Source organism: Acytostelium subglobosum (genome assembly GCF_000787575.1).
Source record: "Acytostelium subglobosum LB1 DNA, scaffold: scaffold31, whole genome shotgun sequence".
Classification (NCBI taxonomy): Eukaryota; Evosea; class Eumycetozoa; order Acytosteliales; family Acytosteliaceae; genus Acytostelium; species Acytostelium subglobosum.
This window is the reverse complement of record NW_012236502.1, coordinates 71,990-88,080: the sequence shown is the minus strand read 5'-3', so window position 1 is coordinate 88,080 and position 16,091 is coordinate 71,990. Positions and strand designations below refer to the sequence as shown.

Sequence of the window (16,091 nt, the reverse complement as noted above, 5' to 3'; positions counted from 1 at the left end):
GAGATTATTAATAATAAGGATGGGATCATATCAATCAAAGAATGCGGATATACAGGAGGAGGATAGTATATTGGTTACATTACCATTGATTATATTACAATATATATTTGATCAACTTGATCTACAACTTGATAAATGTTGTCTATGTTTGACTTGTAAGACATTATATCAACAACGAAAGAAGATAGCGCGTACTCCCAACGTCTGTCGATGTGACCATCATTATCAATATCACATCAACTATAACAACTTAACGATCCTTCATCGATGTGACCCTGAGAGTATGTAATGAATGAACAAGTTGACTCACTGAGTTGCACTCACCAATTGATCACTGACCTGTACGAGGTAGATATTACACATGTAGAGCGCGATAAAGATGCAATATATAGGATTGAGACAAGTGGCAGTCCACCAAGAACAAGATTGATCTTTGAGAATAAGCTTACTGGAGTGTATAGATCATTGTCAGATTGTTATATACCATCTCATGTCAACTTAATCATATTCCACACATCATTCAACTCAAAGATCGCACCTGGAGATATACCAGCACACGTAACTACCATTATAATGGGCGTTGACTATCCCATCAGTGGATACTTCAATCAACCTTTGCTGCCTGGCTCAATCCCCAATGGTGTCACGACTCTATTGCTCGGTGATGTGTTCAATCGTACTCTTGAGCCAGGTGTACTCCCGCCTTCAATCACAGAGCTCAAGTTTGGTAAAGGATTCAATCAAAGGTTGATCACAGGTGCGCTACCAAATTCAATTACCTCGTTGTTCATGAAGGGATATGACCATTCACTCAAGTCAGCCGTACTACCTACGTCTCTGACACACCTTCACCTGGATACCTTTCAGTCAGAGATTGAGGACAGGCTACCAATGTCATTGACAAGACTACATCTTGGACGGTACAATATGGCCTATCTTGAGGCAGTACTACCGCAACAACAATTGGGCGCCCTATCCTTTGGAGACCAATTTAACATTAGACTGTTACCTGGCTCACTACCCAACACATTGACCGAGCTCAAGCTGGGCTATGCGTTCAATTCGCCACTGGTACCACAAGCTCTGCCAAGCTCGCTGGTCTCGCTTGCCATGGGACATAGGTTCGATCAACCTTTGGTGCCCGGCGCATTGCCATCCTCACTCGGCTCACTGATACTAAGCGCATCGTTCAATCAACCTCTGTTGCCAAACGTGTTGCCAGACTCGCTCACACATATTCACTTTGGTCGACTGTTCAATCAAGCATTGAAAAGCAAAGTGATACCAGCATCACTCACATCGCTAAGCCATAGCAATGACCTGATGAAGATGATCACAGGGAGCACATTCAGACACTGTCATATTGAACGAGTGACCATTGATATATATGAACGAATGACGTTGCCTCGAATGGCACAGTTCAATCAACACCTCAAGACACTGTACTTTGATCACCTCTTAATATTAAGATATGAAGATGCATCTATTGTATTACAACAATACTTGGACTCTGGTGTTCCTAGCCTTATCGTACTTGGATACATCAACGATGCATGTGGCATGATTCGTCGTCTAGACAACAACAAACTTCTGGTCCTGGATTCGGCCGCAAGAATGATTGTCCTCAACCACGACCAACTCATCATTCACTGTCAAGAGCTATTCAAAGAGAGATAAGGTACCTGATTGGCTGGCCTGGACCTGAGCTGGCCCTTGGCACACTTAGGAAGCCCCCTCCCACTGGACCCACTTTGATGATCAGTTGATCTTTTTTTTTCATCATTCCAAAAAACAAATAGTGGAAGAAAGAGATAAACAGATAGATAGAATGGGACTCAATCAATCAAGGGTTGATGATTGTTCACTACCATCACCCGTACCAATACCCACCCCCACCTCCACCAAGTGAGGATAAAAGTCATACTTGGACTTGATGCCATTGATCATACTTCAACGTGTAGTTGACCTACTTCATCCATTGGATTCATGTTGTCTAATCCTAACATGTAAGACACTATATCAACTTAGGTCACCCATCTTCAGAGCTCCAGTTACATGTCAATGTGCTCGTCTACACCTCCACTACAACACGTTCTCAATCACTCATCAATGTGTACCATATAGTATGTACATCAAAGAATGAACAAATCCATGAATGAAATGATGAACGACACCTTTACTGATCATGTTGATAGATGAACCATTTGTTATTGGATATACACCAGTGGATAAGAGACGCGAGTGGACAACAGCAGTGATGGGAGGTGATCCTTTTACTCGATTGACTGGTCGGTACATACCAGAGACAGTCACAACAATCGATTTACACCATTATACAATTTGGACTTGAAGCCTGGTGATATACCCAGTCACATCACCACCGTTAGGATTGGCAATGGAGTTCCACTGGGTGGATATTACAACCAACCACTGATTCAAGGTTCACTGCCTATATCATCTAAATCTTGGAAATAAGTTCAACCAACCTTTAATACCAGTCGTCCTTCCTAGCACACTCAAAGAGCTCATACTTGGCACAAGGTACAACATGCAGTTCAACATTGGGTCACTCCCGAGCTTCAACCATCACCTCATTCCGGCGCACTACCCTCGTCGTTATTATTTCAACTAACTTATTCAAATTGGTGCCCTACCCGAATCATTGACTGCGCTAAAGTTTGGATATGAATACGATCAACCTCTGACAATTGGAATGCTTCCCAAGTCTTTGGTCTCATTGGATATGGGCACCATGTTCGATCACCCATTGGATCTTCAAGGAACTGGACCCGTACCTGGACAACTTATGATTAGAACAGTGATCCTAAACAATTGCCATCCAGATAGTTTGAAGCATGATATAATATCAGACTTCATCTTTAACACTTCAATACCAAATCTGGTCATGCTGGAATTCAATGATCATCGATCATGTGTTGGTATGATTCGTCGACTTGGCGGACAATCCTCCCAACTACTTGTAATGGGCAAAAATTCAAAGATATTCTTTATTCAAAAGAATAAAATAATAAATCATTTTAGCGACATATTCTATTAAATTAATAGAATTAAAATACAAATAATAATAAATAATAATAAAGTCCAACATTCCAAAAAAAATCTGATCAAAAAATCATGTGATCTCATTGTATTAAAATAATCATAGTTATAATTAGATTGATGGTGGACACAATAGAAGAATGGGACTCAATCAATCAATTATTGATCAATCATTGCCATCAGTACACGATCCTCTACAATCACCGACACCAAATTTGGGCTCATTGCCATTGATCATACTTCAACAACTAGTCAATCATCTACGTCCATTGGATTCATGTTGTCTTGTACTATCATGCAAGACACTGTACACACTTAAACTACTCATCTTCAAACCTCCAGACACATGTCAATGCGACACAAGTCATCGCTACGACATACACTTCAACAAGTTAACAATCATACATCAATGTGTTCCAAAGGTAGTACCCTATATCATTTGTGCCCCTACTACTACTACTACTACTACTCAATCAATGACTGGACATGGATCAACTGGAGTGATGGTCGACACGTACCTTCAACAAAGATTGATCGCCAGTCAGATACCTGAATCAATCACAACGATCATGTTGAGCACATTTTATAATTGGGACTTTAGACCAGGTGATATACCTGATCATATTACAAAGATATGGATAGCAGAAAAGGGCTTAGTCCATGGTGGATCATTCAATCGACCTCTGGTCATTGGCTCCCTGCCTCATTCAATCACATCTCTATATCTTGGAGAGGAGTTCAATCAAACGCTCGAGCCGCACGTGCTCCCACACTCACTCAAAGAGCTAAAGCTCGGCAAGAAATTCAACATGCAGTTCAAAGTTGGGTCACTACCTAGCTCATTGGCCAAGTTGGACTTGGGTGGCTTCGACCATCAACTCATTCCAGGCATACTGCCCTCATCGTTGACAGACCTGACCTTCAACTTTTACTCTCAACACATCCAGGCAGACATACTTCCAACATCATTGATTACATTTAGAGTCGGGGACTCCTTCAACGAGAACATTGATGTTGGGGTACTGCCACCATTCCTCAGAAGTCTCACCTTTGGTTTCAGATTCGACACTAGTCTCTCTACAGGCGCACTCCCAGACTCCTTGACTGAGCTAAAGTTTGGGTTTCAGTTCAATCGACCTCTCACTATTGGATTGCTACCTAGTTCAATCATCTCGTTGGACTTGGGCTTTAGCTTCAATCAACCGTTGATAGGAGGCGTGTTGCCGACTACTCTTCTATCATTGATACTCAGCCCAAACCTCAATCAACCTTTGCATCCATTCGCGCTGCCATCATCACTCAAACATATTCAAATTGGTTGTTCATTCGATCCAAAGTTGAATCGTGATAAGAACTTAATACCAGACTCACTGGCATCAATAACATTTCACAACAGTACATTCAAGAACATGCCCAACAACATGTTTAGTCATTGTAAGATCGAGCACATCACACTCTACATTGACCATCCAATATACTTTCCCAAACTCAATCAATTCAATCATCTTTTGAATACATTGACCATATATCAATGTATTAATACATTGGATTCACAACAATCGATCATGAAGCAATACCTGAACATTGGAATACCACAATTGATCATTCGTGGTGTCCACAACAATCCCAAGGCAGTGATTGGAATTGTTCGTCGACTTGATTCCAATCAACTACTTGTAATGGATTCCAAAAGGAGAATATACATAATCACCAAAAAGAAACTACTTTCTTCCCAACAACATCTATTCAAGTATTAAAGGTATTGGTCTATTTATGTGACGGAATGGTTCCAGTGGGTTGTGTTGAGGTTGGAGTCCTATAGATTCAAGTTCTGGGACCATTGGATTCTTCATTCAATCCATCATATGAAAGGTATTCCAAAAAAATTCCAGTCTAAGCTCCAAAAAGATCAAAAACTCGGTCCTTTCTTGATCAGGTCTTGACCATTCTAACATTATTTAGTTCTTGACAAACATACATTTACATATTAATATGATGGTGGAACACACTTAAGAAAGAATGGGACTCAATCAATCTCAATCACTACCATCAGTATACTTTCCGCAAATACCTTCAATTAATTTGGACTCATTGCCATTGGTCATTCTTCAACGTCTAGTCAATCTACTAGATCCAATTGATTCATGTTGTCTTGTACTATCATGTAAGACATTGTATAAACTTAAACTGTCTATCTTCAGACCCCCAGACACTTGTCAATGCGACCCAAGTCATCATTACGACATACACATCAACAAGTTAACAATCATACATCAATGTGTTTCAAAGATTGTACCTTATATCATTGGTGACACTACTACTACTACTACTACTCAATCAAAGACTGGACATGGATCAACTGGTGTGATGATCGACACATACATTCAACAAAGATTGATTGCCAGTCACATACCTGATGGGGTCACAACGATCATGTTGCACACCATTTATAATTGGGACTTTAGACCTGGTGATATACCTGATCACATTACAAAGATATGGATGGCTGATGGATTCCCCATGGGCGGATCATTCAATCAACCACTGGTCATTGGCTCCCTGCCTCAATCAATCACATCTCTATTTCTTGGAGACGAGTTCAATCATCCGCTCAAGCCTCGCGTCCTCCCATACTCGCTCAAAGAGCTCAAGCTAGGCAAGAGATACAACATGCAGTTCAGCGTTGGGTCACTCCCAAGCTCAATCACCAAGTTGGACACTGGTGGCTTCAATCATCCTCTGATCCCAGGCACACTGCCCTCGTCTTTGACAGACTTGTTCCTGAACGTCTACTCAAAGCACATCCTGGCAGACACTCTTCCCACCTCATTGATCACACTTAGAGTAGGTGACTACTTCAACGAGTACTTTGATATTGGGGTGCTGCCGCCACATCTCAGAAGTCTCACCTTTGGTACTAGGTTCGACACTAATCTTCCCGCAGGCGCATTCCCAGACACCTTGACTGAGCTCAAGTTTGGCTCAAACTTCAATCGACCCTTTACGATTGGATTGCTGCCCAAGTCAATCATCTCATTGGACCTGGGCTACTTGTTCAATCAACCATTGAGCGGATGGGTAGTGCCGCCCGCACTTCAATCATTAATACTCAGCCCACGCTTCAATCAACGATTGAGTCCATCCGCGCTGCCACCAACACTCAAACATCTTCAACTTGGTAGTTCTTTCGATCCAAAGTTGAATCGTGATAAGAACTTAATACCAGACTCAATCACATCATTGTCATGTGATAACAGTATCTTCAAGAACATGCCCAACAACATGTTTAGTCATTGTAAGATCGAGCACATCACACTCTACATTGACCATCCAACATACTTTCCCAAACTTCAACAATTCAATCATATGTTGAGTACATTGACCATATATCAATGCCATGGATCATTGGCAGCCCAACAATCAATCATTAATCAATATCTAAACACTGGACTTCCCCACTTGATCGTTCGTCAAGACACAAAGGGCGTGATTGGCACAGTTCGTCGACTTGATACCAATGAACTACTCGTAATGGATTCCAAAAGGAGAATGTACATCATCAACAAAGAGAAACTACTAGATATCCATCAACACGTATTCGGGTATTAATAAATGACAAAGGTGTCTATTTATAGACGGAATGATTCCAGTGGGGTTGTGTATGTGGGTGGGGGGTTGGCCCCGATGATCTGATTAGTAGAGCCAACAATGGAAAATTAATGGAACAATGTTCGTATGCCTTGGTCATTAAGTCAATGGTATAAAGATGTTGGATATTACTTTGCCGGCTCACTTGATCAAGTCATCAATTCAAACCAAAGTTGTCAGCTGACGAACTTGACATATTCATCAATCATTCATTCATTCGTCTAATCAATCACTAGTTATAGATACTCATACAGATAGATACACTGCTTCACAATGGACTCATTACCATTGATTCTATTACAACGTATTGTTGAGAGATTAGAAGCAATGGATGCTTGTTGTCTCATCTTGTCATGCAAGAGGTTGTATAAACAGAGATTGAAGATTGCCAGACCTCCAACAAACAGATGTCAATGTGGTCTTTTACTCTACTGTAATATAAAGTACAACAATATCACTATCTTTCATCGTTGTAGTCCACCAGGTACATGTCCAATGTCAACTTCATCATAATCAATCAATTATATTTCATACTTACACTCTATCTCTATCCCTATCTCTATCAATGTTAAGTTCAATTCCTTAAGCAAGAAGATGATCTACCTTATGTACTTGATACAAACAAAGAACATGCATTGTTTGCTAAACCATTCGATGACTCATTCGATCGATCATTGGCAACAGTAAAGTTCCCTCCAACAGTCAATCGTATTACATTTGCAGGAATGGTCAGGTGTAGACTACCAATCGAACCTGGTGACATACCAGACAGTATAACAGACATCACACTGTCAACTGGATTCAATCAACTCAAGCCTGGATCAATCCCTCGCAATGTCACCACACTGAATCTTGGACAAACCAAGATCAACCTGTTTGATCAACCCGGTATCATCCCAGACTCGATGGAGAAGTTGTGGTTGGGAGAAGGACATACTGATGCGATCATCCCTGGTAGATTGCCCATGTCATTGACAATGCTCCACACAGGCTACTCGAACCACCCTATCCTGCCTGGCACCCTCCCCCGCTCTCTGACCGAGCTTCATATTGGACATACATTTGATCAGGTGATAGCGCCAGGCACACTACCATCGGGCATCACGACACTCACATTTGGTTCTCAATTCAATAGTGAGCTGGTGCCAGGTGTGCTGCCCTCAAGTCTCAAGACTCTAAAGCTAAGCTCGATATTCAATAAGGAGTTGTCGATCGGTGCACTGCCCGCGACCCTTCAGGAGCTGGACCTTGGCTTCTGCTACTCCCATCAGTTGGTTAGAGGCGTGCTACCTGACAACCTCCAATCCCTTGTACTTGGACGGCTTTATACACATCCCATGCTCCCTCAAGCGCTACCCCAATCACTCACTCACCTCTCTCTGGGTGCCGCGTACCTAGAATCACTTGGCATCCTACCCGAATCATTGACATCACTCAGCTATGCCAATGATAGGTTGCTTAGACCTCTCTCGCCTTGCCACACACCCGATACCTTCAGCCAATGTCGCATCCAGCGAGTGACACTGAACGCCAAATGCCGTGAGGCAACTCAATACCTGCCTCCAAACACCCTTTTCCATGGACATGTGCAGACGTTGGTATTGGAGAACTATCCTTACTTCAAGAACAACGGATACCAAACGGTACTTAGCTACATTGATACACAGATACCCAACTTCATTCAAACTGATCAGAACATCATGATACGTCCACTCGACCGTCGATACCTTCTGGCCAAGGTCAGCAAGTCACGCTTAGTAATCGTCGATCTTGCGAATGTTAAGAACAAGTCATCAACCCTGACCCTGTTTGATTAATAAATGATCGGAACTGGATTTGGTAATTGGCGCCAGTAATCAATCAAATGACTCCAACGAAGTCCAACCAGATGATCATATTGAATAAGTTGATTGATGTCCAGAGACATGATCATTTAATGTTACAGTTGATTGAGTTGGAGTTGCCCATGTCTACATGAGTGCTGTCCTTTCATTCCTCATCGTATTAAATATGGCTAAGTGTGATTGGAGGAGAGGAAAGGGACCTGTTAGTAATCATTCTTGAGAGGCAGGGACTTTACATTGCTCACCACCACTTACATTCAAGCTTATCATGCATGGCAGCCATGTCAGTCGATCGTAGTTGTCCATGGAGCTTGAGAGCATGCTCCAGATGTACTAGTTGCTGATCCATCGCAACCTTGAGCAACTCGGCAAAGTGCTTGTTGTCCGGATGCTTCTGAAGGTATTGGTTGGTCAGGAAGTGATCGTAGCGCGATATGCCTCCGTTGACGGCCGCATCAATGATGCCATTGAGTGTCATGGTCAGAGGGTTGATGCTGTCGGGCTGTGTGTTGTTGGCCGTGTGTGGGCCATACTTCTCGATGCGTGCCATCAGCTCCTCATTCTTCTGCACGACACTGTTGAGTGCGTTCTCAATGGGCGACACCTCGTACTGATGGCGATCGACGACCAGTGATCGACGTTCCGTACAAGGGAAGTGCGTCTCGGTAATCAGGTAGATGTTCATCAGCCACAAGTCCTCAAACTCGTTTGTGGACTTTGATGCAGATCCTGCTACTGTTCCCTGTGCAGCTCTCTTGAATGGCTTTGAGTACAAGAACACATTGACCTTGTTCCTTGCACTCAGTTGTTGTACTCTAAGAGGTACTCTCTTCTTTGAACTGAAGCTCTCTCCAATGTAATTGAGGCTATGTCTCTTCTGGATGTCTCCCATGCTTGATATGTTTACAGTTGTTATTAATAAATCTGTCATGATTGAGTGAATGGATGTTAGTGATGGGTCAACGGACAACCCTGGATGGAACCAAGTGCAACATCACTTACATTGTGAATCCGAGTCCATGATTGATTGGCTTGGCGTGTCGGTGGACTTGAGCAGTTCAGCCTTGGGCCACTTCTCGCAAGTCCTGGCGATGAAGTCTGATAGACGATCAAACTCATTGCCCTTGTAGATGAACTCCTTGTTCTGGATTGAAGCAGGGAACTTCTTGCCATAGTATCCAACTCTAAAGTACTCCTCAAAGATTGACTCTGTCTCATTGATCTTCTGTATGAACGCTGCCTGTTGTCTGAGGTACGTCGCAGCCGAGACCATGTCACAGATGTTCATGGTGAAGTGATGCGTCAGCTCCTTGAGCAGAGGGATGGCGCGATCCCATGCCTTGCCAGTGTTGTAGCATGCCAGCACCTCTTTGTAGAGTATCTCCTTGCGCTCCGACTCCTTTTGCGCGGGGAATGGCGCGTAGTCACAGTTGATGGCGTTGACCACCTTGTTGTGATCCCATTGGTAGAGGTTGGCATGCAACATGACGGCCACGGCTGACTCGATAAAGTTGCCGTTGGTGAAGTGTCGCTTGCTACACATGCTGGCGAAGCGAATGAAGTGGTTGGTGCGCTTGTTCTCCTGGAAGTACATGATGAGCTTGCTGACCGAGGCGAAGATCTCCTCCTCGTCCTGGTTCTTGACGTCGTTCATAAAGGTCGTCAGCAGGTTGATAAAGTGTGTGACGTCCACGATGAATCGCTCGGCCTTGATCCTGACCTCCTCGTCCGTCTTGGACAGCACCAGCTGCATGCTCTGCGTGCTGAATACAGTCGCGAATGTCTTTTGTGTGAATGGCAGCTTGCCGTCGCTGCTCTTGGTAACGAGCGGCCAGGTCATGCCGTCGCTGATACTGGTGCCACACTCGAGAAGCGAGTCCACAGTCTTGCTGATGAGCTCGGCGTGGCCTCCGTTCAAGGTGATCTCGCCCTCGAGCATGTCGTAGAGGATGCGGGTGGCCAGACGCTTGGCATCGGCAGAGTCGCTGATGTACAACTTGATGATGGGGTCGACCAAGACGGGGATGAACGATGCCTTCTCCTTGAGCGGCACAGTATTCCACACGCGCTCAATCACTCGAGCCATCTCGATGCGAACGTCACCACAGCGCGACTTTAGATAGACCGCTTTGGCGGGGTTGACCGACTCGAGCTGCAAGTCCTTGCTGTTGAGGTACGAGCTGGTCATCAGGAAGAAGGAGCGCCACAAGGCAAACTCAAATTGGCCGGCGACCTTGGTGCCCGCAGCCGACGACTGGTAGAAGATCACGTCCTCAAGGATGCGAGTCATGCGCAACAGGGTCTTCATCTTGAAGACTGTGAACGTCCAAAAGTCGCCTGGGATCTTGGGCGAGTCGAAGAGATTTTGAAGACTGTCAAACAGGTCGATGAAGAACGTCTTGGACGAGACTGTCTTGCTGAACATCTCCCAGTGCTGGATGCCGGCCAAGCGAGCAGTGCCTAGGATGAAGGCGTAGATCTTGAGACGCAGGTCCACCTGGCTCTCCTCTCCCAGCGACGACACCATCGACGCCAGGGACACCGATGCCGATGCGCCGTTCAAATATGATGAGCTTGAGCTACGTCGCTTGTTCAGACTGCCTGGTGTGATGGTAGTGGGTGCAGTGGCGGCCAGACTGACATTGATCAGCTGCAGGAGCTCGAGGATCTGCACAAAGAAGGTCATGACGTCCATGAGCCACGTGTCCTTGTCAGCGCGTATCTCAGACTTGGTGATCATGATGTCGGTAATCTGGCCCAGCACGGTCAGACACACCTCGGTCTCTTCGATTGACTTGCCAAAGTGCAGTTGCAGCAGCTGGAACACGATGGGATGCAGCTGGCGTCTTGTGTCCTTGTTGAGCATGAGCTCGCCGTGCAGGTACGACGACAGAAGCTTGAGCTTGAGCATGTTGAACGTCTTGTTCTTCTCAAGATGCTGGATGGACTTCATAAACTTGAGCGCGATGATGCCCATCTCCTCGACCGTGAAGAAACGCTTCAGGTCTGAGAACATGCCCTCGAAGTTCTTGAGCGCGATCGTCTGCGCGCCAATCAGAGAGGGCGAGTTGGAAATCATAATCTCGCACAGGATGTCCACGACACTCTTCAAGTTGTTCTGATAGTTCTCGTTATTGACGTTGGCGTCCACCTTGTTGGGGAAGCGTGATCTCGATGCAATGACCATCTTGAAGACATACTCGAGTGCCTTGAGCGATGAGCTAATCTTTGATGCGTTAGCGGGGTCTTGGAAGTTTTCCAGATTCTTGACGACCGAACGCAACAAATGAGAGTGTGCGGCAATGCCTGCAGGCGAGCCGCTTGGGTTCAGCGACAGGCCAAAGTATTTCGAAATGTACATGTCCAATGCGGGTCTGAAGTTGACCGTTCTCGAGTCCACCAATACTCCAATGATGAATATAAGTGCCTTGAATCTGTGATTGATTGATTGAGTAAGTAAAGTGATTGATTGATTGATTGAGCGTGGTGTCCAACTTACATCTCCATGGAGAGTGGCGAGTCGTGTAGTTGTTGATCCATGATCGCGAGGAAGTTGTAAAAGATCTCTTGGAGGTTGCGTATCAGGTCTTGTTGGTTGAGGAATGTGATATCTTTGATGAGTGTGGATAGCTCGCCTTGGAAGGACTGCCATTTGGACAGATGTACCACCTGGGGGCTCTGTGTGTGACACACAGAGACAAAGGAAGTGCGAACGCGCAGTGTGTCCAGCTTCTTGGACGACGATGACTTGGCGTCCGTCACCACGCCATTGATGTAGCTGGCCAACGGGATGTCATCAGAGGCGGCGCGATAGATGTTGATGGTGTGTGCGCCGTCCTTGATCATGCAGCCGTCATCGTTGAGGAACCGCAGGAAGCCGAATCCGATGGTTTGGCGCTCCTTGTCCTTCTTCTCGGAGCACGAACGCACAGTGAACAATAGATGCGAGTTGGCAAAGCTTTTGGCCGACATCCACACTTTGATGGACTCGTTCCAGCGCGAGCTGGGGCTCGCCTGCACGCTTGTGCGGTACTCAGACAGCTCGGGCTGTCCGTTGGCAAACTTGATCGAGTCGCTAATCATGTGGCCCGTGTCGTTGGAGCGACCCACGACTGTGACCTCGATGTTCTTGTCGGAGAACTCGCCGTCCTCAAACTGCAGGTAGAGGTCGTTGCGGTCGTAGCCCGGCAGCATGACCTCTGGCAGGTGCATCTTGAGCGATGCCGTGACGCTGCGGTATGGCGCGTTCTCAAATAGGAACTGCGCATAGTCTGAGAAGAAGTGTTGCACAGTGCATACGATACCCTTGGCGCGAGTGATTGGCTCGTATGTTGTGGTCGCCTCGGCAATGATGCTGTCGTGCAGTGTGGCCAAACTGGTCTCGTTGGACGACGTGTAAAGTGTGATGAGCAGCTCGACTGGTGTGTCGACACTGTTGAGCAGGTCGAGTCGCTTGACGCCACAGCCAATGTACTTCTTGAAATGCTTGTTGCTGCTGCCTGAAGCCACAATCGTCTGCATGAACGCGTTGGACGACGAGGTGTTCAGTGACATGGCCGATGGCATCATGCTGGCGTTGGATCTCGTCATTGTTGGAGAGGAGTTGGGGTCCTTCGAATTGATGTTGGTCGTGCGCCTGTAGATCTTGGCCACGAGGTAGAGCTCAGAGTGGAGATCGCGTGGCTCCAAGTCCTTGAAGATGGTGCGTATCTTGTCCTGTGGACTCTCGGGCTCGACAAAGATGCCGCTGGGTGGCACGATGCCGCAATAGTTCTCCGTGAGGAACCTGCCCTCTGTCTTACTGTAGACGCTCAGCACCAGCTCCAGATACTCACCCGATGAGTACAGGAAGTTGTTGAGCGAGACGACCAGCTGACACTTGGAGTTGCCGTCCAGTGTCTGCGAGGTCTTTAGCGACTTGCCTGGCTTGAGCATCAGGGGTGGCTGGCCACCGCGAGCTCCGCGTGGTGTAGTGTTGTTAGCAGCCGAGCTGAGGTTGAGCAGCGACAGCTGGCTCTGCAAGTGCGGGATGTGTGTGGGGGCTGGCGCCGTTGAGGGTGGGCTTGACGTCAGCGAGATGTGTGAGTTGGCCAGTGATTGTGCCGATGTCGACGCCAACCCGTTGTGTGTGTGTAAGTGGAGGTTTGGCGTGGATGCAGAGGCTGCGGACACTGGCAAGGGAGGCATGCCCCCGCTTCCCGTCAATGAATTGGTCGGCATCTTGCCCTTAATTCGCACGCTGCTGAGGAAGTTCTTCTTTGCTGACTGTGGCGAGCCGTTGCCGTTGGCTATTGGCGACTCGGGATGTTTGGGCAGTGAGCCCGAGCCACTAAGCCCGGATCCAATGCCGCTCCCGCTGCTTGTCGATGGCGATATGTTTAGACCGCTGCCGCTGCCGCCCGCGGGCGACTGCGATCCTGGGGCGGTGCCAGTGGACCCGTTGAGTGCCATGCCTGTGACGGCGCTGCCGGCGGTCGGACCCGTCGCCTCCTCCTTCTTGGCGCTATCCAGCAGTTGTCTGTTATTGGCTTCGTGTGGGCTGATCAGCTGTCTCTTCTCTTGGTACATCGTGCACAGGGCAAACACGCCAGAGTTTTCTGCGTCGGCCAAGATCAGGTCGGTGGCGGCCAGCGCATGCAGTGACACGTTGCTGTTGCGCGGGTTGGACGAGGCCACCGAGTGCGGGTTGGACATCTCCTTCCTCAGGACGATCTTCATGCCCGTCTCCTGACGGCCCTCGTCGATCAGGTGAATGATCTTGTCCCTGAGCTCAAAAGTGATCTCCTTGGGCGACGATAGAGTCAACAACTGGTTCCTGAACTGCACGAGCTGCGTGATCCTATGTGTCAATGTCTTAAAGTCGTTGTGCTGCTTGTTCTGTGAGAATATCTTGAGCAATGTCGCCCATTCGACAATCGTTGTCGTTATCTCATTGAGTATGGCGCAGTTGGTGAATTGTTCGTTTGGTATGTTACTGTTGGCGGGCGAGGGTGTGAGCGGACATGTTGCTGGGGGGTGCGTTCGTGTCGCCGTCCGTCAGTCCGGACTCAACTCCAACTTACAGTCTTGTGGATATAGGTACATGATGAGGCGATGTTGCCTCGTCAACAGTGTCTGGTAGTATTACAACATAGGATTGAGGGAAGATGCCACTCTCTTGTGTAGTGATGGAGACGCCGCTGAACCAGCCTTGATCGCCCTCGACCGCCGTCTGTGAGTGTATCTGCACCAGGTCACCAACGGACAGTGGCAATTGGAACTTATGAGAGGCATTGAATGGGAATAGCACTACTCCAGTCTTTGTGACATCATTCCACTCTCCTCCCTTATTATTACTAGCTCCACCTCCTGTCGTCATTGATTGTTTTGTTGATGCTGCGATGGTCGTCATATCTCTGTCTTCCTGTCCTCCTACTAAACTTATGTGTGTCGATATCGAGTGCGCTGTTGTTCGCTGCGCTTGACCTGCTGTCTGTTGTCACTGTCTGTCCGTCTGTCTGTCCGTCGATGTATGTTTGATTGATTGATTGAATGAATGAATGACTCTGACTGTGACTATGACTGTGACTGTTGTTCAACAAGTTAGAATATCTATAAACTATAACAATATTATATATAACTCTATCTCTAACTCTATCTCTAACTCTATCTCTAACACAACATCAAGTCAATCAATCAGTAGATCAAGGGAGGGGAAGTAAGCGCTCACTTTGGTGAGAGGGAGAGTGTGGTGTGGAGGAAGAGGATGGATTGACTCAACTCAGTCAGCTTCGCAGCAGTCAGGTGATATGATAAGCTTGAATGTGTTGGATGGATTGGATGGATGGAGGGGAGGGAAGAGGAGGATGGCGGTAATGCTTTGTGCTTGTTGAGTGATGAGTATGTAGCATTGCCCACCACACTCTTCTTCAAACAAACAATACCAATACCAATGCCAATGCCAATAACCAGGTATGTGTTTGATCAAAGTACTTCCTTATATGGTTGTGTGTGATCACCCAACAAACACTCTTGATCATGACCACTCACTCGCCCCCATCACACACACTCACACACACTTGTTGTATCCTTAATAGTACATGTATAAATGTTGTTGTTGTACTATATCTGTGTGTTGTGTGTTTGTTGTTGGATGCTGTTTGTTGTGTTGTTGTTGTTGGAAAGATTGAATGAATGATGATGATGATGTGTTGGTCAATCAATCAATCAATCAATAATGAGTTGAACTGAACAGTCGACTGACTGACATAATGTTATAATATCCCGCGGGGATGTAATCAATCTTACAACGTAGATATACGATGTGTGATGTGTGATGTGTGATGTGATATGTGGCTGCATGTAAGAATGATAGACAGATAGATACAATAGACAATAGCAATTGTATCTTCGACTATTGATGAGTGAATGAGTGATGCGTTGTGATTGGTGTCGCGAATAGACTGGTCGATTCCGATCGATCACAATACATATGCGTCTCAATCAATATATCAACTTTGACATGTATGACATGACATGATATGACTCACCTACCCTTCT

The 16,091-nt window shown here is 46.2% G+C and overlaps 5 protein-coding genes across 5 annotated transcripts; 4 read left to right on the top strand and 1 right to left on the bottom strand.

The window, feature by feature from the left end:
* Nucleotides 1-477: 477 nt before the first annotated feature.
* On the top strand, nucleotides 478-1,671 carry SAMD00019534_111780 (hypothetical protein; the record flags this gene model as incomplete). Its single annotated transcript, XM_012893507.1, has 1 exon — nucleotides 478-1,671. A coding segment is annotated over one exon (1,194 nt), but the record flags the coding sequence as incomplete, so codon positions are not given.
* A 1,865-nt stretch (nucleotides 1,672-3,536) lies between these two features.
* On the top strand, nucleotides 3,537-4,720 carry SAMD00019534_111770 (hypothetical protein; the record flags this gene model as incomplete). Its single annotated transcript, XM_012893506.1, has 2 exons — nucleotides 3,537-4,494; nucleotides 4,632-4,720. The coding sequence occupies 2 exons, from the start codon at nucleotides 3,537-3,539 to the stop codon at nucleotides 4,718-4,720; spliced, it is 1,047 nt and encodes a 348-aa protein (XP_012748960.1).
* An 866-nt stretch (nucleotides 4,721-5,586) lies between these two features.
* Nucleotides 5,587-6,663, top strand: SAMD00019534_111760 (hypothetical protein; the record flags this gene model as incomplete). Its single annotated transcript, XM_012893505.1, has 1 exon — nucleotides 5,587-6,663. A coding segment is annotated over one exon (1,077 nt), but the record flags the coding sequence as incomplete, so codon positions are not given.
* Nucleotides 6,664-7,433: 770 nt separating this feature from the next.
* On the top strand, nucleotides 7,434-8,525 carry SAMD00019534_111750 (hypothetical protein; the record flags this gene model as incomplete). Its single annotated transcript, XM_012893504.1, has 1 exon — nucleotides 7,434-8,525. The coding sequence occupies one exon, from the start codon at nucleotides 7,434-7,436 to the stop codon at nucleotides 8,523-8,525; it is 1,092 nt and encodes a 363-aa protein (XP_012748958.1).
* Nucleotides 8,526-8,678: 153 nt separating this feature from the next.
* Nucleotides 8,679-14,943, bottom strand: SAMD00019534_111740 (hypothetical protein; the record flags this gene model as incomplete). Its single annotated transcript, XM_012893503.1, has 5 exons — nucleotides 8,679-8,722; nucleotides 8,808-9,476; nucleotides 9,555-11,986; nucleotides 12,052-14,526; nucleotides 14,615-14,943. 5 exons carry the CDS (start codon nucleotides 14,941-14,943, stop codon nucleotides 8,679-8,681), a joined length of 5,949 nt encoding a protein of 1,982 aa, XP_012748957.1.
* Between the last annotated feature and the right edge of the window lie 1,148 nt (nucleotides 14,944-16,091).